Source organism: Triturus cristatus, chromosome 3_2, assembly GCF_964204655.1.
Source record: "Triturus cristatus chromosome 3_2, aTriCri1.1, whole genome shotgun sequence".
Taxonomy (NCBI): domain Eukaryota; kingdom Metazoa; phylum Chordata; class Amphibia; order Caudata; family Salamandridae; genus Triturus; species Triturus cristatus.
The window spans coordinates 882,623,563-882,650,395 of record NC_140584.1 but is presented as its reverse complement, the minus strand read 5'-3'; the positions used below and the strand labels follow the sequence as shown (position 1 = coordinate 882,650,395).

General features: G+C 46.3%; 1 protein-coding gene across 2 annotated transcripts in view; it reads left to right on the top strand.

Moving 5' to 3' along the window:
• Positions 1 to 12,754, top strand: part of LOC146858379 (uncharacterized) — a 316,534-nt gene extending 303,780 nt beyond the window's left edge. The window contains exons 7-8 of one of the 2 annotated variants that reach the window (XM_085646912.1): positions 11,406 to 11,450; positions 12,047 to 12,736. In XM_085646912.1, coding sequence (XP_085503038.1) covers positions 11,406 to 11,450; positions 12,047 to 12,087 — 86 coding nt within the window. In that variant the 3' untranslated portion in view covers positions 12,088 to 12,736. Of the gene's footprint in view, positions 1 to 11,405; positions 11,451 to 12,046 lie in introns of both variants that reach the window. The other variant, XM_085646913.1, reaches the window with a different exon arrangement.
• The last annotated feature ends 14,079 nt before the right edge of the window (positions 12,755 to 26,833 follow it).

Genomic DNA, 26,833 nt, shown 5'->3' with positions numbered 1-26,833 from the left:
TCACTGAGGTCACAGGACCCTTGAGAAGGGCCAGCTCTAGGGCAGTGCAACCGGTGTGACCGGGTGCTGACTTTGGGTGGAGGCATTATGTTTGCAAGTATATTAAGGTTTTAAAAGTGCTTGCTGCCTCCTTCCTGGCCTCCAGCAATTTTCGGCAACAATAAAAATGTCATGATGACTCTGATGTTTAATGTTCTTCCTAGAGAGAGATCGGAGTTTTGTCTAGTGGAAGTTTTGACTCATGGATAGGTAGCACAGAGGGTTAATGTGCCTGCTGCAAAGAACATGTACCATGCAGATCACAAAGTGCACATAACGTAAAAAGGTTTAGTGGGCTACTGCTTTTGTCAGAGAAATCCTTTTGTTGCTTGCAGTTTATAAGTTAAAATCCTAACATAGAACAGTGCGCTATTAACCTATATGGCCTACTAGTATGGTTGTCATGTGACTCCTACACCTTGTAGTCCTTAGTCTTATGTAACATTGTCTATACAGTGATTTACACACATATCTCTGAGTAATGTGTGGGCTGTAAAGTGCTCTGACACCCTACACTGGTATGAGCGGCGCTGTAAATCAAATTAAATGCATCAGAGAGAGTGTGGTTATGGAGACTTGAGGGGCACTGTTAAAGGGCGGTAGTGAGGGAATCCATGGCAGAGGTGGTCATTGGGGGGCAATAACAAACATTAATGCACAAGGCACCTCCAGTGCTAAGGCCGCCCTGCCCTAGAGGCCAGTCTGCCTCACCCATAGGTACCTCCATTGGCATTGTTTCAGAAGTAGAAGCTGCAACTCACCAGGGATTGGCAATGCAGAATTTGCACGCACACCAAATTAAGTTCGCAAACTTCAGTCTCTCTGCTTCATTCACAAGCACTTTTACCATGTGCTGCTTGCTGTGGGGCCACTGGAATTAATTATGCAGTAAGCAAAGGAGGACAAAATTATGCCGCAGTGTTGACTAAATTATGCATTAAAAAAAAGGCTGCAGAGTAATGCAGTATATTTTCTAATATTTTATTATTTTGACGTGTACACATGCTAAGAGTCTCTGGAAAGATTTTGCCTTGTTAGTACCAGTGTAACATACAAATGCAACAGTGAGAAAGGTGATCAGTCAACCTGTGCAATAAGCCATCAATTCCGCAGCAAAAAAAGTCACATTTTTTATTAACTTTTGATACGTTTGAGCTATAAACAATTTATTAGTTTAAATGGTCAGATCATGCAGCAGATCTTGCATTATGAGGCAAATATGGCAGAGCCATAATTATATAGAAAACATTTACAAACTAGGATATTTTGCCATTCATGTTTGAACTGCTGTTGTGGAAAAAGGGAGAAGTGCTGATGACAGAAACTCCATGGCTCGGCGACAAATGGCTTGTGCTTCCACATTTTCTGGTATTTGGGACATTCTGTGATTAGAAGTATATCCCTCTTTGTGAATGTGTTTTAATGTCAATAACTCATTATAACCTTAAATAATCATGTGTATCCATTGATTGATTAAACTGGGCAGTGAAATGCTAAATACTAAAAATTGGGATGTTTGCGCATTCTGGCCACACCTCCGGCTCCGCCCACTGATCCAATCCTTGGGTTATTCCCGCCCTCTGATTCTCCACCCACAGTTCCCCTACTTTTTTTCCCCCCACTTCGACCACTGCGTGCGTATTATTCTATTCACTAAATCTTGCAGAGATTGATCTGAGAAGGAGGTGCTGTGCTTTATGGTTCTAAATCCCAGCTTCTTGAACATTCCAATTTCCACAGATAAATCGGCAGTGCCAGTGTCACGCTGGTTTTCCGAGAATATATCAGCCGTGCAACTGAGTCTTTCATCACCTGTTACAAGTGTGGGGTTCTCATCTATCCTGCTCAGGCAGTCCATGGAATCGGTTTCTCTGTCCCTGGGCACAGCTTTTTTGGGGGAGAAATTGGCGTTCAGCAATTCCTCTGCTGACTGAGTGTGCCGTGGCCAGGACGTGCTTTCACAGGCAATACCATGAATTACTAATGATTACAATATGCTGTGCTAGAAGCCATGATTTGGGTTTGTGATGCTAAAAGTGCTGTGATGATGATGGTAGGAATAATAACAGTTATGTAGCACACAGTAGCATTTGTCAGGTCTCTAGCCCCTGATCACTATATTAATACTCATCCCACTTATGTAGCATACAATTCCATTTTTGTATGTTTATTCGTGTCAGACTGTGGCTGGGATCAAATTTCTCTGCCACCTCCTGAAGTAAGTGTGGACTGTTCACTAGCCCCTTTTCTTGCTAATCACAGAGCCCTGTTTGTGCCTAGTTGCTGGTGGTTTTTTCATTCACCAGAGGTTTTTAAACCAAACACATCTTGTCCCCAGCACCAAACAACGCACCGGGGTAGAGCAGTGGTTGAAGTGGGGGAATCTGAGGGGCACCACTTACCCACTTACCCATACTTTTAAAATTTTAGACGAACAGTTCCCCTACTTTTTCTCAAAAGACAATCGTCCTGGGACGGTTAGAGAGAGTAGACATCTCCAACCCAAATGAAATGTTTACAGCTGCAGTTCAACGTATGCTATTCACTCAACCTAACCCACCCACCACCTCCTCAGCTTGCTTAGTCGTCCATGTACTCCCTCTGAATCTCAGTGTGGCGTGCCCTTTCTTAACTACGTACCAAGACATCACCAGGCACTTCTTTCCTGCAGGGACTGGAATTGGAATAGTAAGTTAGCCTGGTTCATAACGTTAGCCTGGCTGGAAGTGCTTTTTATTGAAATATCTAAATTGTTAATGAAAAAAATAATATGGTGATAATTACGGTATGTAAACAGCGTAAGAGCAGGTTGAGTTTATTGTAGTAGATATTTTTGGCACTGATATTTGTATGGTAGATATTTTTATTGCCTCAGTTAAGGCAGGGAACCCTGTTAACTGTGTTGTCCCGGTGAAATATTCGCCTGCGTCATAATGTTGAGTATCGCATTTTGACCTCCCTGACAACTTGCATTCATATTAAGAAGGACAACTGTCCTTCCAATCTCAAAGCAAGGAGGTAAATGCTAATCCCAGAAGAAAACCTCACCATGGTGAAATAAGACCACACAACATGACCCAATGCATTGTTAAAAACTCCCGTTGTCTACACAGTTGCCCTTGAGACTGCTTCTTTTTCTTTCTCATGTTTGAAAGCTTTATTAAAGAATTTGATAACAAAAAGGAGATATCAGCAAACACTGAAACAATACAGAATCCAGTGAGAAAATGTAACACTGCTAATATCAATGTTAGAAACCCAAAAAGCATTTTTTAAGAGAATTTTAACATTGCGGGAAACAAGAGAGGGGATAAGATAAGGAAGGAAAGGAGGGGGGAGGGAAGGGGAGGAGACAGAGATAATAATACAGACCATAAGTTATCAAATAATTACAGCATATATTCAAGCTATATAAATCAACGATGCAAAATTATCATCATAAACAAACAGTAGTATTAAATAAACCTATATGAGATAACAAAAGGAGAGAGTTCAAGTCATTCAAGGGGGTTTAACATTTTCTGCATTGAGACGTATAGGCTTCTTCAGGGCCAAGCAGTCCAGATACGTGGTGAGGGGTAACCAGAAAAGATCAACGTTACGAACAGGTTTACAAGTGGAGGCAAAGGAAACGTCCAGTCTGTGAACATGGCATAAGGAATTCCACCAGCCTTGTAAGGAAATAGTAGCTAGAGATTTCCAGTTGGAAGAGATGTGTTGGAAGGCAAGAGCAAGCGTCAGGTCAAAGAGACCGTGTAGGTGTACGGGTAGGTTCAGAGGTTCAGAAAGACTACCCAAAAAGAGAAAAGAATTTGTGAAAGAGGAAGGAAGAGGGAAGATACGAGAGAGGCATGACCACACTTTCCCCCAGAAGGTAGAGACAACTGGGCACAGAAAGAACATATGAAAAAGGTCAGCATCAGAAGCACCACAAGTCCAGCATTTAGAATCAGAGGAGGGGGAAAAACGAGATAAAGAAAGAGGAGAGAGATAAAGTCTGTGATATAGATAAAATAAGGATTGAGTAAGAGAAGCAGAGCGAGAAATTTTTAAAGATCTGGACCACAGCTTATCCCAAAGAGTAATCGGCCAAGTACAACAAAAGTCTGTTTCCCAAGAAAGCTCCACTTTAGTTTTGACACGATTCGGATTAGGAGATACAAGAGATTTATAGATGAGAGATGCTTTAGGGAGTGTAGCAAGAATATTGAGAAGAGGAGGAGGAGGAGGTGGCAATGATGATGTAGAAGGGAGAGAATAATAGCGGTCAAGGATAATTGCCATGAGGGTTGTGAATTTCTGCAAAAAGGAACGAGGGCATCAAAATAAAAGTTGAAATTGGGGAAAAGAGCAAGGGGAAGTACCATCAAAGAGTTGGTTGACCCACATTACGCCCTTCACCCTCCAAGATTTCCAAAAAATGGGTCTATTCTTTAGAAGGATAAGTGAATTATACCAGATAGGGGTATTTAAAAAGGACGTACGTGTGACCATAGAGGGAAGAACCAAAGGACTTAAAGAGAAAAAGTATGTTTGAATAGGGGACAAAGAGAATAGGGATTTCTGGTAGAGAATCGTACCACCTCGGCAAAGGAGAAGGGTAATAATAAAGAGTGTTCAATGAGAAGCCAAAGAGGCGTGAAAGGAGAAAGTGTTGACGAGATCCATCTCGAGGCCTGCCGTAAAGAAAAGGACCTATGGTAAAGACGGAAATCAGGGAAGTTAACCCCACCATTAGACTTGGGTTTACGGAGGGTGGCAAGAGAAATTCTGGATTTCTTATCTTTCCAGAGAAATCGCGAAAGAAGAGAATCGATTTTTTTTAAAATAAAATGCAGGGATATGAACCGGCAACATAGAGAAGGTATAAATTAGAACAGGGGCTATCATCATTTTAATTGAATCCAATCGACCCCACCAGGAAAGAAAAAGGGGATTCCAGGCTGAGAGCGACTGATCAATCCTAGAAATAACTGCAGACATATTTAATTTAACCGAGGATGAGATGGAATTGGAAAACCAAATACCAAGATATTTAATCTTTGAGCTATTCCAAGCAAAACCAGTAGCGGAGAAAAGATGGGGGAGACAGGATGAGGTGAGAGGGAGAATTTCCGTTTTGTCCGAGTTGATCTTGTATCCTGAAACCGAAGAAAAGGAATTAAACTCGGATAACAAGGGGGGTATGGAAGATTCAGGATCAGAAATAAACAATAAGATATCGTCAGCATAGGCAGAAAGTTTCAATTGATTAGCACCGTATGGGAAACCAGAAATGGAAGTGTTATTGCGAATGGAAGATAAAAAGGGTTCAAGAGTCAAGACAAAGAGAAGTGGAGAGAGAGGACAACCTTGACGAACACCCCTCTGAAGATTAAAGGATGGAGAAAGTTGTCCATTCACAAGTACCGAGGCCTTGGGGGCAGAATAAAGAAGAGAAATAAGGGATATAAATTTGATACCAAAGCCATGCCAACGCAATGAAGCAAACAAAAAAGACCAATCAACCCTATCAAAGGCCTTCTCCGCGTCAACAGAAAAAGCAGCAAGAGGGGATGAAAGTGAGGAAGCTTTATTTAGGACGTTAAGAAAAAGGCGAGAGTTGTCCGATGTAAGTCTACCCTTAACGAAGCCACATTGCTCTTTGCCAATGAGATGAGGCATAAGGGGATCTAGACGCATTGCTAGTAATTTGGCAAAAATGTTGTAGTCTACATTGACTAACGAAATCGGGCGATAATTTTTACATAATTGATGATCGCGACCCTCTTTGGGGATCAGATACATGGTAGCATCTTGAAAAGAGCCTTCTGCCTTGCCGGATGAGGAAAATGATTGAAAGAGGGTTAAAAGTTTAGGCAATAAAATGTCTGAAAAGTGCAGATAAAATTCTACAGGAAAGCCATCAGGGCCAGGGGTTTTACCTTTAGTAAGAGAGGTCAAGGCTGTAGAGAGTTCATGTAATGAGAGATCAAGTTCAAGATCCGGAAAATTAAGATGAGAGTTAGACGGTTTAGGAAGATTCTCAAAATAATTCTGAATAAGAGAAGGAGTGGGAGGACACTCTGGGGTGTAAAGTTCCTGATAAAACAATTGAAATTGCTCAAGGATTTCCTTGTCTTTGTGGAGAAGAGTGCCTGCAGAAGAATAAATAGAGTCTTACGGGATTTAAGATAGTTAGCCAAGAGTTTACCAGATTTATTGCGACCTCCATAATACCTTGCACTACTGCGAAGAAGAACCGAAGAAGCATTGTCAGTGGTTAATTTATTGAATTCCAGCTTTGCTCGTAAGAGATCCGGTGACATAAATTTATCTGAAGAGGTGTAAAACTGATGCTCCAAAAATTTTATATGGGCCAAGGAGGATTTCCGCTTTTGAATAAACTGTTTCTTTTTCCGAGAGACGAAGTCAATAATGAATCCCCTTGCAGAGGCTTTAAAGGAATCCCAAAGAGTATGGGAAGAAATACTAGGATCAGAATTGAAAAGAAAGAATTCCTCAACAAAAGAGCGAAAAGAGGAAGAAAAGTTGGGATCAGTGAGAAGTGCGCTATTAAAGCGCCACCGGGAGGGTTTGGGATGCGGTGGGAGTAGGTCAAAGTCCGTTACAATGGGAGCGTGGTCCGAGATGACAATAGGTTCAATGGAAGAAGACAATACATTCTGAGATAAAGATTTAGAGAGAAAAATATAGTCAAGGCGAGAAAAAGATGAGTGAGGAGAAGAAAAGAAAGAATAGTCCAACGTATCAGGGTGTGCAAGACGCCAAGAGTCAATAAGGTGTGATTGTGAAATGGTATCAAGAAATTGTTTGTGAGGTTTGTGTGGTGCGAAACGGACTGTGGATTTACGGTCAAGGAACGGGTCAACAATCTGGTTGCAATCACCACCAAAAATAAATGATACATCCTTATATTGGATACACTTCTTTGTAATTAAAGGCCAAAAAGAACAATCTGCTTGTACAGGACCATAGACATTGAAAACAGTTTAAAGGAATAGAGTTCAGTAGTAATTTGGCTAATATCCAACGACCTTCAGTGTCCTTCTCCTGAGACAGAACCGTACATTTAAGCCTTTTGTGACAAAGGATAGCAACTCCATTCTTTTTGTTGTCAGAGGGTGAAAATAAAACTGTACCCACCCAACTTCTTTTTAACTTAAGAGATTCAATATCATTAAGGTGAGTTTCTTGCAAGAGAACTATATCTGGGTTATAGGAAGCTAAATGGGAAAGAACTCTCTGCCGCTTAATAGGATTAATGAAACCTTTTACATTCCAGGTAACAACTTTGAATTAACAAATAACATAGAATCAAATAGGACAGGAAAAGTGAAAAAGAGGGGGCATGCGCAAAAGACAAGCCGAAAAAGAGAAAAATATGAGGAGTATCGATAAAGTAGGTTGAAAAAGAAAAGTGAGGGGTAAAGAGAAATGAAGGAGAACCGGAGTTGATCAACCAGTAAAGGGGAGAGAAAAGGAAAAAGGAAACAGGAAAAAAAAGAGATTACAAGGAGAGACAGCACATATCCCAAAGGGATGACTGAAGTAAACATACCTGAGGGGAGTACGAAATAGGACAACGGGGAAATGGCGACACTCAACGAGACAGATCCCCCAAGACGGGAGACCAGGCCGGATCGCACCGGGACAAAGAACATAACCGAAGAACCAGGTGGGGAGGAAGTCAGTCCATCTAGATAAATAAATAAAGAATGAGTAACAATTGAGAACATGAAGACATACTATGACGATCAAAGGGTGAGGAATGAGGAAGCGGAGAACAGAGAAGTCAAAAAGGATTGCTGAAGGACAAAAACTAGACACAATTAGTAAACAAAGGATAGAAGGAGTTTGAAGTTAGATACAGGGGTATAGGAAAAGCGTGTTTACAATCTAATACGAAGAGACTAATAAATGGAAACAAAGATAGGGACAAAAATGGATGACCTGTAAGGGAAGCAAAAGTTAGACATATTCAGGTAACCTGCAAGCATAAGAAACAGTTAAACAATCAGCCACAGGAAGAGGAAGAGGTCTCCATAGCAGAATTAGAACGAATATGAATGAAGTTTTTGAGTTCAGCAGGATCCTGGAAGGTCCATGTCTGATTTTGGTGCGTAACTTTGAAAGTGCATGGGTGGAACAAACCATATCTAGCACCAAGAGACCTCAAAGGAGCTCGTAGAGATAAAAATTCCTTCCGACGAGAGGCAGTAGCATTTGAAACATCTTGAGAAAGAAACACTCTCTGACCCAACCCCCAACCAGGAGACCTGACGCTTGGCCCTGGACGCTGAGAGAACGGAGAGAAGATCTGTGAATTTCAAAAAAAGAATAATGACTCCCCTTGGCTTGGTTGATGTGGATGAGCGAGGACCAAGTCTATGGGCTCTTTGAATATTAAGAGAGGTGGTAGACGGCATATCCAAAAGCTTCGGAAGAAAGGAGGAGAAAAAGAGCACAGGATCGTCTCCCTCCAAAGATTCCGGCAAACCATAAATACGAAGGTTATTCCTCCTATTTCTGTTTTCCAATTCCTCCGTATGCTGTTGAAGCGCCAAAACAGATTTTTCCAAAGAGAAGACCCGCTGGGATGTAGATTGAAGATCCGAAATCTGTTGCTCCACAGATGTCACTCTGTTATCCATGGACGACCATTTCTCTTCAAGAAACTGCATCTTACTGTTGGTCTCCTCCACAAACGGCCGAAGAGCACGAATTTCCTCTAAAAGCAACTCCATGGAAATAGGGGATGGCGGCTTCTCTGATGAGGAGGAATCTTGTTTGAGACGCTTAGAAGATGTTGACGGAGGCGAAGATTTGCTTAAAAGCGGCTGTGCTGAGGAGGAACGAGGGAGAGCTACTCCCGCCATTGGCGTTGCTTTGGGAGGAGAGTCCACTGATCAATGAGATGAAGACGTTGTCACAGGAGAGCTCCCCGAAGGAATAAAGACAAATTTTGGGTTGGGTAACTTGCCCATAGAAAGTCAATCACAAATAACCATGCAACAAGCAAGAGGACGACTGTAAAGGAAGACCAGAATGTGAAGGCATCCACTCACATATAATGCGACAACAATAACCGAAGGAGAGCCTGGGGAGTGGTTAAAGAAACATTCCAAGAACAGTCCAGGATAACCACATAGGGGCGGGCAAGTGCAGGTCTACACGAAAATGAAGAGCGTAAGATCAGTGTCCAACCACTCCATGGACGCTCCCGTCAGAGGCAATGGTTAACGTAACCAAAGGGGAGGCAACGGCATAGTATGAAATCCACAGTTGGAGGATTACCTCATTCCAGTAATATGAAGCAGCACAAGCAATAAGGCAGTCATAGGGCAAGACAGTGTCCAAAAAGAGGGTATGTCGGCATCCAGGCAGCAAAGGACACCAAAAAAGGGCTATGTGGGGCAAATGAAAGCAAGCCGGCAATAAGCGCAAGCATCGCGCATCAAACAAAATGGCGGTCGCTCTCTGAGGAGAGAACGGTCGCGGCAAAAAAAGAGACAGTCCAGCCCTAAAAATAAGTCAAAAAGCGCTCACCAGAAGCGCGCTACATTCCCAAGTCCGAAACCGATGTCTGCAGTGCTTGTAATCTTCTTCGGAGCGGAACCGGCATGAAAAAAAAGCTCCGGTGCGCCGGAGGTCCCGCGTCAGGCGGCCATCTTAATCGGCGTCGTGACCACGCCCCCCGCTTCTTTTTCTTTCTAAATGCACACCCCCCCTCCTCTCTTTCTTACAGCATCACGTTCATGGGAAGTATGTCATGTTGTGATACTGTGTTTAACAAGTAAAGCATAAGTTACACGCCTGAACTGTGACCGACACTCCTTCCGTGGGAAGATAGCTCAGTGATATATGTTCTAGCTGTTGAGAGGGGTGTATATATGTGTGTGTGTGTAATCTGAAAGCATCCCACTTAGTCATTCATCCTTCTGAAGTAGATCCACTGAATAGTAACACCGAGTATTTACAGTGCTTTAAAGTGACAGTGCCCACAGTCAGCAAGCACTCTAAAAGCAAGTTACCACATTATATGGTTCTAATTTTTAATTCGGCCATTCAACACTATATGAATTAAATTGTCTAGACACAGATGTTATTCACTTTTTTGCTTCAGAGTCGGAAGACACCCTTTCAGAAATTCAGGACAGGGATTACATCTGCCCGTGATAGTTGAGGATGTGGGTGGAGCCATTAGAGTAAGTGGGCGGAGCCAATGGAGGGCGTGGGTGGGGCTGGGAAAAGTGGGTGTGGCCTCTGACAAACCTTTGAGCACCTGGACTTCATATTTTACAAATTAAGCACTGCTGGTTCCAATTAGACTTGCTCTGGTCCCTGCTGCTGGCATCTACTGGAAGGTCCCTAAGGTCCTGGAGCCCTTATATAAGTGTCAGAGTGTACTCATTGTGTCTAACCCTAAAAGCTGGGGCTTTGAATTTTTTGCCTGGAAAACTGACTGAATACTGGGACCAACCTGCTACTATGATCCACAGAGGGCGCATCACTGGTGCCCTGACTTGTTCTCCAGCTATGTTCTCCGCAGTACATCAGACTCTGTCGACACCATGGCTGCTTTAACTCCATCCTGCAGCTTTCTTGACGTTGCCATTGACGAGAACTTAATCAAAGCCAAAGACCTCTAGAGCGCGGAAAACCCTAACTTTTCCTACCTGCAGCGACAGCTGCATCAGGACTCAGTCTTCCCGCATCCTGTCACCATCAAGCCTGGCTTCTACCTCTGCCTTCAACGTTGATGAACCCGTTGACAACCCACTGACATTTAAAATTGTTTCTAAGTAGGTTGCTCTTGACCGGGATGATGCAATCCTTGTATCTGGCTGCTTAATTGACTGTGGTTGGCCTTAACTTTGACTTTGCCCTAGTCTAGCACGACTGGCTGCCCTAAATGTGGCTGTAAAAGATCCTATCTTTGGTTACTCTTATTGTATTTTTGTCATTTTGGTCATCTTTTGATCATTAAAATATTCTCTATTTTATAAATTGGAGTAGGATTTTTACCTTTTTTACTGTTTTGGTCGTTCTAACTACTTTACACAATTTCCTACGTTTAACCTGTCTGCTCCATGTATGCTGCAGCTACCAGGAGTTGAGCTCAGGTTAAAATTACAGAAATCTTTCCTGGACCTAACAAGAATAGTGCCATTATTACTTGAAGCGGACTATCATCCACCCCAACTACTAATCCATTTCCGCACAGCATTTATAGCAGTAAGTGAATCTAAAGTAAGGTAACCAAAGACGGACCGTATAGTATTGCTGTGGTTTGCATATGACATTAGCTGCAGCATAGGTGATAGCAAGCAAATTTATAATCAACATATAATCTCTGCTAACAGGTCATGAAGACGTCCTACCCCATAAGCAAAGGGATCATTTAAAGGGTAAGTTCAGTGAGATGAGGAAAGAACTCATTATGGCCAAAATTTCCAATGTCACTCAGACCAGTATGTGGTATTTCTGCTGTAAATACAGCAGCTTTCAGCTGCATACCCACATATTTGAAGATTAAGGACCATAATCTATGTTACAAAGGTCTTAAATGCATTGTTTATATTAAATACAAATACTTGAACACTCAAATGCATTCAGTTAAAAAATTAAATATTCACATGAGCCACAGAAATGATATTGTTTGTGTTTAAGTGCCCCTTCAAAGACTCCCAGGGTCATTGAGATCATGCTAGGTGGCCTCCCAGCATTCCAGGTCAGCGGAGGCCCTTGCCGCTGCCACCTCAGCACATAAAATTGAGAGTTCCCAATGTGCTTGGCGAGGAACTCTGTTCCTTAAGGGTCATCATTGGGGTATCTGATGCACTAAAAGCATTACTGCATGCCAAGCATACCACCATAGTTTTTCACCGACTCTGCATCCTTAATTGTTTTTTTACAAATTACATTTGTTAAAAATAATAATTGTGAATTTAATTACAATGGTGTTCACAGTCTGTTTTCTCGGTTTGTTTCCCTGATTTTCTAGCTGAAGTAATAGAGAACCCAATATACGCACAACGAATTTGAAGAACAATCCCAGGATTCATTTGGAAGGCGTCAATCTCACCTCATGTGTGCGGCTAAGACTGATGGAGAGTGCTACTGGAGGTCCTTGTCAATCATACCATTGCCATTAGTGAGGTGGCAAAACCTGAGGAGTCCTGTGAACAAGTGGTCATCAAGAAACTCTAACAGTTGACATACTGAAGGCTCTCAGAGGCACTAGGGTAGTGCTTACTAAATGGTCTGGGTTAAGTCCTAGCAGGATGAATTACCGGGATCTCAAACTAACTGTAATCATTGTTTCTGTAGCATCAAACCCTGTAGAGAACAATGCGCTGGCAGAATGTCCACTGTCATCGTGGAAGGCTCTCGATCAACTCCTTGATGTGCTCCAGCCTATGGATATACCCTCCTCCTGTTGTTCTACTGGCAGGATATTTTACTTCAACCACTGAAAATGGGATTGATGAAAATGCTTGCAACAAGTTTTCAAACCACTGGGAATTCCTTATGTTAACATTCCATTCAATTGTTTTTAGCTTGTCTGTGACATGGCGGAGCTTCCTCAGGCTTATTAGTAAGCTGATGCTTGAGCCCCGTGGTCCAGTGAGATGACACCTATAGCGGGGTGTGCCCCTCCAACTTAAGATACTCAGTGAGACGATAAAAAAGAATTTCCATCTGTCACTTTGTCCTTGCCTCAGTGAATCTTCCTTTTTGCCATGTGCCCTTGGATTTAGTTTTTATTTATTGCAGATTAACCTTTCCCTCACTTCTTTAGCACAACTTTTATCTATGTGGTTTGCTTATTGATGTGGATTCTCATTATTTGTTCTCTCCTGCCTGACCACAAAGTCTTTAGCTAGGCTACCTTCAGTTTTTCCTAACCTAATTCAAATTGCTGTGTCTGTGTCTTTCTCCTGAGTTCGAACAGCTTTGCTAATGCAGGGCCTTCCTCAAGGCATTGTGTTGGTTTTGCCAAGAAATGCTTTGGCCTGTGCATTAAGCCTGGGCAAAGCACTACGCTACGCTTGCGTAGTTTGCGAAGCTTGCGCTACTTCGCAATACGCGAATTGCTCATAGCATAGTGCAAACACGCGTAGCGGTCATTTTTTGCTTGCTCGTGGTCCTCAACGTCAAGTTGGTGACCGCGAGCAAGCAAAATGACATCCCGGCAAGACTTTTTCCTCATTCGCGATCAGCAACATCAAGTTGCCGATTGAGAGCATGGAAAATAAACCTCCCGGCGAGCTTCTCAACGCGGGGAGGGCAGGTTTCTCATTGCGAGTGGTCGCGTATGCTCGCGACCGCTCGCGAGGAGAAACAACCAGTCCGCATTGAGAAAGCTGCCGCTCTAGTAGAAATCTACTCGAGCGGCAGAAATTGACCGCTTGCATTGTGCAAGATGCAGTTTGCACTGATTGCACAGTGTGGTCAAGCATCCGGCACTGTGCAATCAGTGCGAACAGCATTTTGCACAATCAATCAAACAATCAAGACATTTATAAAGCGTGCTACTCACCCGTGAGGGTCTCAAGGCGCTGGGGGGGGGGGGTGCCGCTACTGCTCAAAGAGCCAGGTGTTGAGGTGTTTCCTGAAGGTGAGATGGTCCTGGGTTAGTCGCAGGTGTTTGGGGAGGGAGTTCCAAGTCTTCGCTGCCAGGTAGGAGAATGATCTTCCTCCGGTGGTGGTTCTGCGAATCCGTGGGACGGTGGCGAGGGCCAGGCTGGTGGAGCGGAGCTGGCGGGTGGGGGTGTAGAACGAGAGGCGGCTGTTGAGGTATTCGGGGCCCGTGTTGTGGAGCGCCTTGAGTGCATGGGTGAGCAGCCTGAACGTGATCCTTTTGTTGACGGTGAGACAGTGGAGGTCTCTCAGGTGGCGGATATGTGGCTGTGGCGAGGGATGTTGAGGATGAGTCGTGCGGAGGCGTTCTGTATGTGCTGGAGACGATTCTGAAGTTTGGCCGTGGTTCCTGCGTAAAGGGCGTTCCCGTAGTCCAGTCGTCTGGTGACGAGGGCCTGGGTAACTGTTCTTCTGGTTTCGGTGGGGATCCATCGGAAGATCTTCCGGAGCATGCGCAGGGTGTTGAAGCATGAGGATGAGACAGCGTTGACTTGCTTGGTCATCGTGAGGGAGGAGTCCAGGATGAATCCCAGGTTGCGAGTGTGGTTCGTGGGTGTTAGTGCGGTGCCCAGTGCCGTGGGCCACCAGGAGTCGTCCCAGGCTGATGGGGATTGTCCGAGGATGAGGACCTCCGTCTTGTCTGAGTTGAGCTTCAGACGGCTGTGCTTCATCCAGTCCGCTACCTCTTTCATACCTTCCTGAAGGTTGGTTTTGGCGATGGCTGGGTCTTTGGTGAGGGAGAGTATCAGTTGGGTGTCGTCGGCATAGGAGATGATGTTGATGTTGTATTTGCGTACGATGGTGGCGAGGAGGCTCATGTAGATATTGAAGAGTGTTGGGCTGAGTGAGGATCCTTGGGGGTGCACAGTGCACTACGCAATTTGCGTAGCTACGCGTAGCTCGCGAAGTGCTCTTTGCGTAGCTACGCGTAGCGCTACTTTCCGAACTACGCCCAGGGTTACTGTGCATATAAACTTTAGTAATAAAGAGTATACTCTGAACACAATCCCAAACATATTTCCTTGTGAAAGTGTACAAAGATGCACACAAGTTTGAGAATATGGTGTGTTCGGTCTATCATGAAGGAGGGAAGGAAGAGGGAGGTGGGTACCATTGGAATGGGCAAAATCGAACCTTTAAGGACTTCCTTCGATCAAGTTTGTTGGATCTTGAATGATGTAAGACCACAAACATTCTGCATAGTCAGTTTGCTTCAGGACTGGTACCAGAGTTCACATGCACTAGTGGGTAAATGCATCAAATCACTTCCCTATTGTTTAGATGTGTAGGTTGTTTTAGTATGAAGCTTGCAAATAGTTGCTTTGGACATTGGTTTGGACACTGACCTGTGCTTCTGCTATGAGGCAGGTGCTCACCAGCAAAGGGAGGAGCAGGAGATTGGCAGACTACTGTGCTGCTGCCAACTAGCTATCCTGGTAGTAGAGGGGCAGCAGAGCATTGAAGACAGCGATACACATTGAGCAAGCTCTAGTGAGCGTCTTCGCTTACGGCCCAATCCGAGTTTGTGCACAAGAGGCAATCGTGGAATTCGGACTACTTAAAAAATCAAGCGATTTTTACACAAGGTCCCACAAAAACTTTAAAAAAAGATTCAGAAGCTTATTTGGCCTCCTTTTACTGCCCTTGCCCTCCTGCACATGGTCAGTAAAAGGAGTGAGGGCAGGAGAGGGGTGTTTTCATTCTCTTTCTCTTGGTCTGTGGTACCACTATGAGCCACCTGAATGCAGATTCTGCCTTCAAGAACCTCACAGCAGGCTACACCAGACCTGCACAAAGAGAAGGAACACTACTGGGGGCCGGGACATTGCAGATATGAGAGCGTCCCGGCCTCCTTTGGCAGCCTTTATGCCTTCCTTTTCGGCGCTGTGAAACATCTGCTGCTGCAGGGGGGTGCACAGTAGCCAGCCCCTAAGATGGGAGGAGGGTGCAGCGGGTACATTAATATATCCCTCGGGCAGCGTGAGGCACACAGGGAAGGGACGTAACCAGATGATGTTAGAGAGCACAAAGTTTAAACTGAACTCCCTTTGACATCCACAGCTTACACTCAGTGGCGGCTGGTGACATTTGAAAGTGGTAGGGCGTAAAGGTTTTGTGTGAGTACCCGGAGGCGAGGAAGTGTAGCAAGCGAGTCCAGGCACCATATGGTGTGGTTCGGGGAGATTCGGGGGAAAAAAGAGCAGGCATATGGTGCATTTAAGCAAATTTAAGGAAGCAAGAGAGTTGATAAAGCAATTGTGAAAGTGTAGTTATGAAATAAATAAAGAGATTTCATATGATAATGGTGTAGGTAGCTTAAAAAAAAAGCACGCACCTTTAATTCCAGCCACATGCACATCATGTTTTCCCACTTAAAAAAGCCTGTTTTACTTTCAAGATGCCCGGGCGTTCCCTTGTGTGCAAGGAATGGGTGGTTCTTTCTCGCACATAGAATATAGATGGCATCACTCTAGTAGAGAGTGGTGGGTGAGAGGAGAGAGTATGTAGATCCAGGAAAGGGGAGCTGAGTGGACAGAGACTTAGAAAGGTAGAGGGATGTGGGTGAAAGGAGAGAGTGTGCAGAGAAAGGAATGGGGTGCTGGGTGGACAGAGAGAAAGGTAGAGAGAGTGTTGGGTGAGAGTAGAGGGTCGAGAAAGGAAAGGAAAGGGGAAGCTGGGACAGAGAGATCGAAAGGTAGAGGGAGTGGTGAGTGAGAGAAGAGGGAAAGGGGGAGGTGGTCGAGCAGAGGAGTGAGAGGGAGAGAAATAAGGAGGGAAGTGGTAGAATAACCGAAGGCAGGGGAAGGAGTTGGTGACAAGCATAGAAGGGAAAGAGGATGAAAAGAGGAAACTTGGTGGGAAAGAGAAATGGAGAGAAGTGGAGTGTGAGTGTCAGAGAGAGGACAGAAAGGAAAGGCGGAGGGGTGGGTGAGTGAGGCAGTGAAGAGACAGAAGAAGTTGTGGGTGTGAGGAGAGAGAGGGGGGAGAGAAAGGAAAAGGGTTGTGGTGAGTGAGAGAACGAGGAAAGGCAGATGTGGTGGGTGAGAGGCAGAGAGGAAGGAAAGGGGAAGTAGTGGTTGAGAGACAGGAATGAAAGGTAGAGGTTTTGGGACGAAACGTAGAGAGGGAGTGGGGGAAGGACGGGCGAAAAAGAGGAGGGAAAGGAAGGTAGTGGTGGGTGAGTCTTGTGAGAACATCTCTTCGCGGAACCAGCGTGACCCTTCCTTCGGAAGTAATCCGTGTGGTAAGAATATTCTGCTATGGTTTTCATCTCGTCCCATGAGGAGCGGTAAGACTCTTGTTCAGAAAAGAGCCGCAAAGCTGCCCCCACCCCCTTCTCAGCTGCTTGGCACACTCACAGCGGCCTTGTTGGAGTCTTGTTTTCGGGTCTCGTTCGCTTTTGTGCTTGGAGAATAAAACCTGGGGTCCGGATGGGTGGGGTAGGGTGTACTGTGTGGAGAACTTCAAGTCATTGAAAATCTGAATCAGTGGGGTCACTTGTGGCTACCGAGTGATCTATTTCCATGACGAAATTTGCACACTCTTAAAACCCCAAACACAAAAACACACCGATCCTTCCTTTGTGATCGGGATCAGATTGTGTGAAAACCTCTCTCTTGTGCTCACTTGTGAACCGCCCCCACAGTCTCTTGGGGACAGAACCGGTGAACAAGGGAAATCATTTAAAGAGGCAGACTCATAGAATTCTGATGCGACGAGCGGAGCGACTTTGTCACTTTGATCTGCATTGAACTCGCGCCCATCTCCTTCGTGCAGCGCCTCAAGGCGCTAAGAAGAGGTCCTTTCCTGGGGTGCTGCTCATTTTTACAAGGCAAACAGCGGCCAAAGGTGTTTAATAAATTAGAACAAAAACCCAATCCACATCAAATGACGCGGGTGGGTTAACAGTGGGCTCATCTACCGTATTGTCCTGTTTTGCAGGCTGTTTCAGGATCGCTTATTTTTACCATTATTTTTTTTTATTCCTCTCCTATAATAACTCACATTTAGCTTCAGTTGCTGCAGTTTTATAAAGCGTTTCATTACAAAGACGCATATTTATTGCAGTTTCACCCTGGAGATGTGAACATCTGTTGCTGTCATTCACAGGTGAACGCCACGCAAAAGACCACGATACTCAGAAGGGATGCATGAATCCGAGTTACAAATTTGGTTCACCCGGAGGGAAGACTAAAGAAAAAGGTGAAGCAGGGTCGCAACTCGTGCCCTCCCCTACAGGTGCCTGAAATTTGAGCACCTTCCCCATGTCAAGGAACCCAAAGGCCGCTGAGCCATGTGCAGGCCTCGGTAGCAGAGGCTGGGGGAGAAACCAGGCCTGAAGTTGAGATTGCTGAATTTGGTGTTAATACAGTAAACCTCCCAGCCCAGCTATCCTATTCCCTGCGCTCTGTATTTACCTAGCTTCGTCCTGCCGCCTGAGATGCTCTGATGTCTACTTGCGGAGTCGCGGGTCGCAATACTTGCGGGGGGAGGGGGAGTGTTAAATTAAAATAGAAACAAAACTTCTTACCTGACCGCCCTGGGACGCATTACAAATATAAATGTAATTGTCTCACTTCGGCCCTTGGTGTACACTTAAGGCTTAACCGGTTTTGCTGCGCACAGACAGGGGAACACGGTCCGGAGGCATACAGTGAATGCACTGTTCAGAGGACGCAGGCCGAACTTACCCCACCGCATACGTCTCAGCCAATCCAGACGCTGCTCCAGCAGCAGCGCCAGGATTGGCTTGAGTAGTAGTGCGCATGTTCTGTTTAGGGCATAACAATTGTTGCTACGAGCCTGAACATGCGCACTCTAGGCTGCTCATTAGAAGAGCGGCATGGAAGAACCCTCGCTCTTCTAATGAGCAGCTTAGTGTGCATGTTCGGGCTGGTATCAAAATTTTGAAGCCCTAAACAGAACATGCGCCGACCACCTGATACCAATCGTCAATGCACTTGCACTGAACTCCTGCTGCCCCACCCCCTTCTGAGCCGACTGCCTCCGGGGGCCTGGGATTGTAATTTGCAAATGTAGTGAGACAGAGTGACAGATGGCAACAGCACGCACGCTTGTTGCTCAACTCGACTCATGCCTGAAATTAATTAGTGGGGCAACGCCCAAGCGCCCTAATGGACGCACCGCCCCTGCTTACACTCACTGTGCGGTTCTGGTTTGCTGGCTGGGCCATAGTATTTTTACAGCGGGCGCATTTTTTGCTTTACAAAATTACTGCAAATTTAGCATTTTTTTGGCCGCAATTTTCTTGTTTTGCGGCTGCAAAATTTGGCACACAGGCCGCGATGTTCTGGGGAGTCTGTTTTGCTCTAGTTCATGTCATGCAAGTGCGAGGTCTCCTTAGGGCTCTCCCCTCTAAATGGTGACCCCCAAATGCCAGAGAACAATGTGAGCTGAGACTAAAGAAGGGATCCGGAGCCGCGAGCTGAGATCACCAGCATGGCTGCAGATGTGCAAATAAGGGGGCAGGGACTGTAAAGTGAAAATTACCACTGACCGGGAGGTGCAGCCGACCCTAGAGGGAGGACGGCTAACCCCCTCAGTTGTGCGAGCATCTCACGGGCCCTACTGCCATTCCTTCTTTCCCAACAATTGTGTGCACTAGACCTTTGTGGTGTTAGAACGGCCACAGCTTATTCACATCATAAGTTTTTGTTCCTCGACATGTTCATTTCTGGCTTATCTTGGATTTCTACTTAAGGCATTTCATTACAGGTTATACAGTGTATATCTTATGCTTTATTGTATATTAGTAAACATAACATGCCTAACCCTTGTATACACCAACCATACAGCCATGCCGTCTCTTCAAGGTTGTCATGACTCTCTTCCAATTGCTGTGACAGCTTTAATTCTGTCACCTGGTACAGCGGGTCACGGATTTGAGGCTTCAACTTGCTACCTAATGTGTGCCATTCGTGGCCCCGTGTGCATGCCTGGGTTGCAAGTGCTGTGTCCTCCCAGCGCTGACCACTTCCTATTTTCTTGCCTACCCTCAAGTATACCTGCCGTGAGGCATCCCAAGGACCTTGTCCGGGCACTTGTCTCAAGAGTCCCTGCCGTAAGGCATCCCAAGGACCTTGTTCGGGCAATTCCCCTTTTGCGTCCTTCTATGAAGATATTTATTGGTAAACCTCGTGACTCCCTGCCCCCTCGTCTCACTGCAGATACGACGCCCTCCTTCTCTGGTGTGGGTGAGTGGGTTCAATTTTCTTAGGTGACAAAGCTGGGAACTGCTTGTCCTGGTCACCCTTTTTGCCATGCTTATGGCCACGCCCCTCTTTTTTGATTGGGACCTTTGAACCCAAAGTCCTCTGGTCATTCCCTGACCCTTTCTTTGGCGCGCTCTTGCGCCCTGTTGCTGGTTTGCCCTTTGTCTGCCGCCCATGGGGGGGTTAGCCGTCCTCCCTCTAGGGTTGGCTGCGCCTCCCGGTCAGCGGTAAAACCCCTCCCCCCAATTGTGCGAGCATCTCACGGGCCCTCCCGCCGTTCCTTCTTTCCCAACAATTATGTACACCAGACCTTTGTAGTGTTTGAACAGCCGCAACTTATTCACATCATAAGTTGGTACACACTTGTATTTGTTACTCGACATGTTCATTTTTGGCTTATCTTGGATTTCTACGTAAGGCATTTAATTACAGGTTATACAGTGTATATCTTATGCTTTATTGTATATTAGTAACCATAACATGCCTAACCCTTGTATGCACCAACCTTACAGCCATGCTGTCTCTTCAAGTTTGTCATAACTATCTTCCAATTGCTGTGACAGCTCTCATTTGTCACCTGGTGCAGCGGGTCACGTTTTCGAGGCTTCAACTTGCTACCAAATGTGTGGCATTCGTGGCCCTGTGTCCATGCCTGGGCTGCAAGTGCTGTGTCACCCAGTGCTGACCATTTCCTATTTTCTTGTCTGCCCTCAAGTATCCCCTCCGTGAAGCATCCCAAGGACGCTATCCGGGCACTTGTCTCAAGAGTCCCTGCCGTAAGGCTTCTTAAGGACCTTGTTCGGGCAATTGCACTTATGTCAAGAGCCCCTGCCTTTAAGGCATCCCAAGGACCTTGTTCGGGCAATTCCCCTTTTGCGTCTTTCTGTGAAGATATTTATTGGTAAACCTCGTGACTCCCCACCATGCTGGAGGTGGTTTACCGACCACTGACAGCTCCCCAAGGACCACGAGAAACTGTTCTTGCGCCTGTACTATGCTCAAGAGGAACCTATCGCTCTCTCCGCTAGGCAGATGAACCATATCCTCTTTAGACCTTTGGGGACACATCCGTGGAGTTCCCCTATGTTTGCGCTTTTCCCGCACTGCCGTAACCAGTCGTGATAGTGAGGTTCGTAATCACCCATCACAATGACCCAATCTGAAGCACTGATTCCAAAGCGTATGGGCTTTTGACTAACGTTAATATTTTGCTATGACTCGAGCCCTTATGCAGCCCCCCTGGGAATACTGTTCTCCCAATGTATCATGCCCTGCGATACGGATCAGAGGTTGTTGTCCGAGGTTGCCCTGGTTCGCATCTATTCTCTCGTTTACTATGTATGACCTAGCTCATCATCTGCATACATCCCTTCTTTAAGAAGAAACCGCTCCAATGCATTCGGATTATGCTCCTGGCTGCATTCTTTATGGTGTCTTAGTCCAGCGTGCACCTAGTACTTCGCACTAACTATTAGCCTCGCCTGATGCAGTTCTACCTAATGCCTCAGCTCCTATGGCTGACTGAATACCCGGATCCCTTTGGGGATACTGTACCCCCCTCCTTATTATGCACACATCAACCTGCACGTGGTCGCTGTTCGCAGATGGACCCCAGCTTGTCTCCATTTATTCGCATTGTGTGTAGCCCAGCTCACCTTCCACATCAGCATCACTGTAACTCGTGATTAGCTTATGCTGCCTCCTGGCAAGCTTTGGTGATTTTGCTATGTTGCTGAGATGACTGGACACAGGTTTTCAGCTATCCTACTACTCTCCCAAGACAATGTCAGTTCTAAGCGGCTTTGCGCAAGTCCTGGATTCCCCAAATACTTTCTTTAACCAAAAGACCAATTAATACTAATAAACTGGTACAGAGCTGGGGGGCATTAGTCTGGTTCCAACTATCATCTATATTTCCCATCATATATTTAGGGACTGATGAACACCTACACACCTAACCAATACCGTCCCATTCTGTCCGCACGTCTTTCCTGGTGGCTCGTAGCCCACTGGGTTATCTTAGGCAGCTTATGAACTGCAAGTAATAGAAGAAAAACAAGCAGTGGTGGCTGGTGACATTTGAAAGTGGTGAGGCGTAAAGTTTCTGTCGGAGTGCACCGTGGTGAGCGATATAGACCTGCAGATATAAACACGTGTAAAGCTAAAAGCACAGTCCAATATACACACATTCGAGGTTAAACACACACACATGCACCAACACACACACACATTCGAGGTTTCTCTCACACTGTGGTGACAAATGCATGCAAGCCAGAGATGAAACCGAGTACTGCTGCAAGGACTTGCAGCGTGACACATCTCGACTTCAGCTTTCTGAAGGAGAATGAACACCCCTTCACAAGGGTGACTCGGCGCACTACCGCGACTTACCCGTCGTGCCTCCAGTCACTCGGGGTCATGCGGTATTAGTGTTATAGTCAGGGGTGTGCACTTTATACCCAGATCTGAGCCTGTAGTCCTTACTGCACAGCAGTCACACAGGAACACGCATCATACGCCTCACACTCCAACCAGAAGGTACCTTATGATCTGGCCCGACCACCAGCAGGCCGTGGGACCCACAGAGTAGGTATTAGGGGGGTGTTCCACCCCAATCACCCCCCCTGAAGATACGCCCCTGTGTGGGATGTGTCTCTCTACCGTGACGTCACAGAGGCAACTGAACTAAATGTGTAGCAATATACACTGTGAGATACCCTTTGTGTGCTGACATCGTACTGTGAGATATCCCTTACTGCAGTAACATCATACAGGGACTGAACTAAACTCAACAATGAAAACTGAACAATTTCCTTTGATCAGTGATGTCTTACTATAGGAAGTCCTACACTGCAGTGACATCACTCATGCAGCTGAAGTGAGCGTATAGGAATGTACAATCAGAACTGCCATTCCCGCGGTGACGTCGTACTGTGGAACATCCGTCATTGTAGTGACATCACTACCGCAAGCTAAATGAACCTATAGAAATGCACACTTAAAAATGTCCTCTGTGCAGTGAAATCACACATGCACCATCACTTACGTCCTTGGTAACAAGAGTGGGACTGATCGTAGTGCAGTGACGTCATACATGGCGGACCGTCTCCAATTGTGGGGACGTCATGAACGAGTTTCGTTTACTGAAGTGACATCACACGGACAACTGCAACGACATCACGCAAGGAGCTGAACTCATCGCAACAACATAACACCGACAGGGGGAGTTTTAAATTAAAATAAAATAAAAACTTACCTGACCGGCCTCTGCTCCTGGGCCGGGGTCCAGCGTTGGCGCTCTTCAGTTTGTGAACAGGAGCAGCAGCGTCACAGGACTCCCGCCCTGCGTTCTTCAATTCCGGCCGGCTGCAGCTCTCCTTGCGTCATCGGGACACGCAGCCTCCCTTCGAGTCCCTCCCCTCCACCAATCAGACTCTCCAGGCGAATCTGAACGCGCCCCACCTGGGCCATTTTCTCTATGTAGGCTGCTGCATGCAGCAGCCTACGTAGAGAAAAGGGAGAGTGGGCGGTCCTGCTCAAGGGTAGGGGGGAGTGGCTTGCCCACTGTTGTGCATACGGACTGTTTGATCGGCCCCAGGGCCGACCAAACAGTCCCTATGCACAACAGTGGGCAAGCCACTCCCCCCTGGCCTCAAGCAGGACCGCCCACCCCCAACCAGGCACTTCTGCTTTCTCGCAGTGCGAGAAGGCAGAAACATAAATGGTAGTTATTACCATTTATGTTTCTGCCTTCTCGCACTGCGAGAAAGCAGGGGGGCGGTGCCCAAACGCCCCTATGGAGGAGCCGCCACTGAAAACAAGGGTACCGCCACGCTATCTCTGTAAACCTTCCCGTGCTCTGCCTTATGCCCGATCCTCCCAAACGGGTATCCTGACCCTTTGTTATAGCATCGGAGGCAGAGCTGGCCTAATCAATACTCCAGTCTCTCTCCAGTAAGGACGTTTGCTCACCAGCATTATCTGACCCCTCTATTTATGCCCGAGACTGCTGATCCAAACAAAGAATTCCGCAGCAGGGTCTTTCTAAAACCCCTGTTGCATCCGTGTGCAGCCCACACTCTAGCCTCCTGGCTCTGAAGGATGCTGCCCAGGACTGCAGCCCGACAAACCTTGCACTTTGTGCACCTTCTTGCCTGTGAAAACGAGGCGCTAAATTGTAGACTCTGGGCGATTAGGGCAATTCCCCTTTAAAACAGTCCCATCCATCCCACCCTCCTGGCCATTATGATTTCTTTCAGACCCCAGGCATTGAAATGCATGTGCTGGTTGAGACAATCAGCAGACTTGTTGCGTAGTTCGTCCAAAGACTTGTGCTGCCCAACCTTCAGCGGGGGAACCCCAGCCAAAATCAAGACGCAGTGACAGGCTGTGGGGGGAAGGCTCAGATGCATGGGGCATGGGGCTTGCGAATAACTGCCAGGGCCTAGTATGGATGATACCGTGATGGTGGGGCAGTGGGGATTGTGTTGATCTGTGGGCAATCACTAGGTTGAGTTACTCCACTGTCCTGGTGTACGACTGTGGATGGTCTACGGGTCTTCTCGGATAACTGAGTAGGGATACTAGTACCAACAAGATGGTTGCTGGGAGTTATGATGGCCAGGGATGATGGAATCCAAGCCCTTGTGCGCTTTATGTGTTCTTGCAAGGATTTGTGAAAGACGGGAAGCACAAAGTTTTCAAGAATATCAAGGCGATACTTCAATGGTTTCAGTTTGTCCTTCAGTATTTTCCCAAATTTGTTGCATAATGCCCGAGGGGTCAGAGAATTCAGGGAGACCAGGAGCTGTAAGTTATCAGTCTGGGATTCTGCATTTTGAGGCAGCGATGGGGGCATTGGTTGAATCCATGAGAGTAATGGGGGTTGTTTCCTCTTGCTGAGACTGCCCAGTGATAACTCTGGACGGAATACTCTTTTCGGTCTAAGGTCCGGAGCAGTGGGAGCTAGGACGGGAGAGGCCCCCCTTCAGAGTTACTGATGCTTGCATTATCTGAGTCGAGACAAGGACCCAACAACGCTCCGCAGTCAAGGGAAGGTCTACCTTCAGTCAATTCAATCTCATTGCTTACAATCCCGGCAACCGGCTCCAGCATGCTATTGATCGAGACAGAATGTCGGGCAACATTACCACCATCTTTGTGATTCCCCATGGTTATCCGTCAAAGTGTTCACGGTTGTTAACCAGGCCACCAGACCGGGGAGACTGAAGGAAGGGAGAAGAGAAACTCTACCTCAGCAGTGCAGCCAAAAGTCCCAGCTGCAGGAAGTAGTCAAGGAGGCCAGTCTGACACTGACAATCTGACAAACTGGGAGTGTCTGAAAGTGCCTGAAAGCGCCCAGCACTTGCAGTGTGAGAAAAACAGCACAAGAGCATAAGAGGTCAAAGTCGAGCAAATCAAACAGCCTTTGGAGAAAGCTGGAAAACTGAAACTAACCTCCACTCCTGTCCTTCTGCCACCTCACAACACAGACCACACGCACCCTAGTTTAAGAAGATTTGAAGATTGGAAATGGATCACCTGTTATCAGTCTCTGCACTCTGGACTGGCAGTGAAAGACTTTGCTTTATTATTTCCTCTGGGAAACAACCTCCTGTTGACTCCAGTGAAATACTCCTGTCCATGCAATCCCCTGTCGGGCACCAAACAGTTGTCACCTGCCCGCCCTACCGTACACCTAGACCCACTCACCTCCGCAAGGGGGCCAGACGCAGTGACGGTTATGAAACGACTGGTGGCACGAGCTATTCTCGAGGCTCAAGACTCTGGATGCACTGGGATGCACTGAGCAGGAGAAATGGGACCAGGAGCGCCCCCTGCCGCCCGTCCTGTGTAGAAGCAGCATTGACGGTAAATGATGTGGCAGTCCTGGATTCAGCCGGCGGACCACTCACAAAACACACAGGCTCACGGCTCCTTCAACACGCCTATCGGGAAACAAATGGCAGGGCAGGCAAGCTGGAGTTCAAGGATGCAAGAAGCGGGACACAGTCATCTTTCGACGGACATCTCGCCCTCCTCGGCTCCCCTGCTCCCTCTGCTCGTCTCCACGCAGCACATCTCATCTGGTGTTTAACGCAGGCGTGTGGGTGGGCGTGAGTGCAGCTACGGGGTGGGTTTCCGTTGTGTTTCTATCAATCTCAATCCTCAATCTCTGCTGACAATGTTATGTTGAGGTGCCTTTCCCATAAATGTCTCTGTTGTGCTGAACCGCATGTGTCCTGCAGAGCCATGGGTGTCAGGCTAAACAGCTTACATCATGGGTTGAATCACTGGGCCAAGATCAGGTGTCTGTGTTACACTCTGCTGCCTCTGTCAAGCTATAATGCCATGCTGAGCTTCTAGGGGTATGCTTGATAACATACTGTAGGTTCCAGGCACACTAGTGTTCTTTCCATCATATATTATCTATCATCATTATTGGCAACAATTGACTATTACTAGCATAATAGTGACCCACAGTTGACATGTGGGCATACTTGAAAACGTGTTGGCTATCCCTGGTACTATAGTTGCCTAACATCAAAATATTGAGAATTGTCTTAACAACATAATGGCTACATGTGGCTGAATGCTGGGGACATTTTTAACAACATATTGACTGTCTCTTGCATAATAGCGGCCCATGCCTGACAGGTTTCTTTTCTTGCGCAGGTTGAACCACCAGCAGCCTTTAGGAATTTTGAGGCAACGAACATAAATGAACATGCCCCTTCAGACCCTTTTGATGGTTATGCACTTTATATTAAAACTGAGCTAAAAGGATATTTAAGGCCTATCCTGGACTCATCAGGAGGAAGTTGGGCTCACACTATGGGGCATATTATCAAGCCAGGCGATAAAATGATCGCCGCTTTAGCGACAGAAAACTGCCGCTAAAACGGCGATAATGG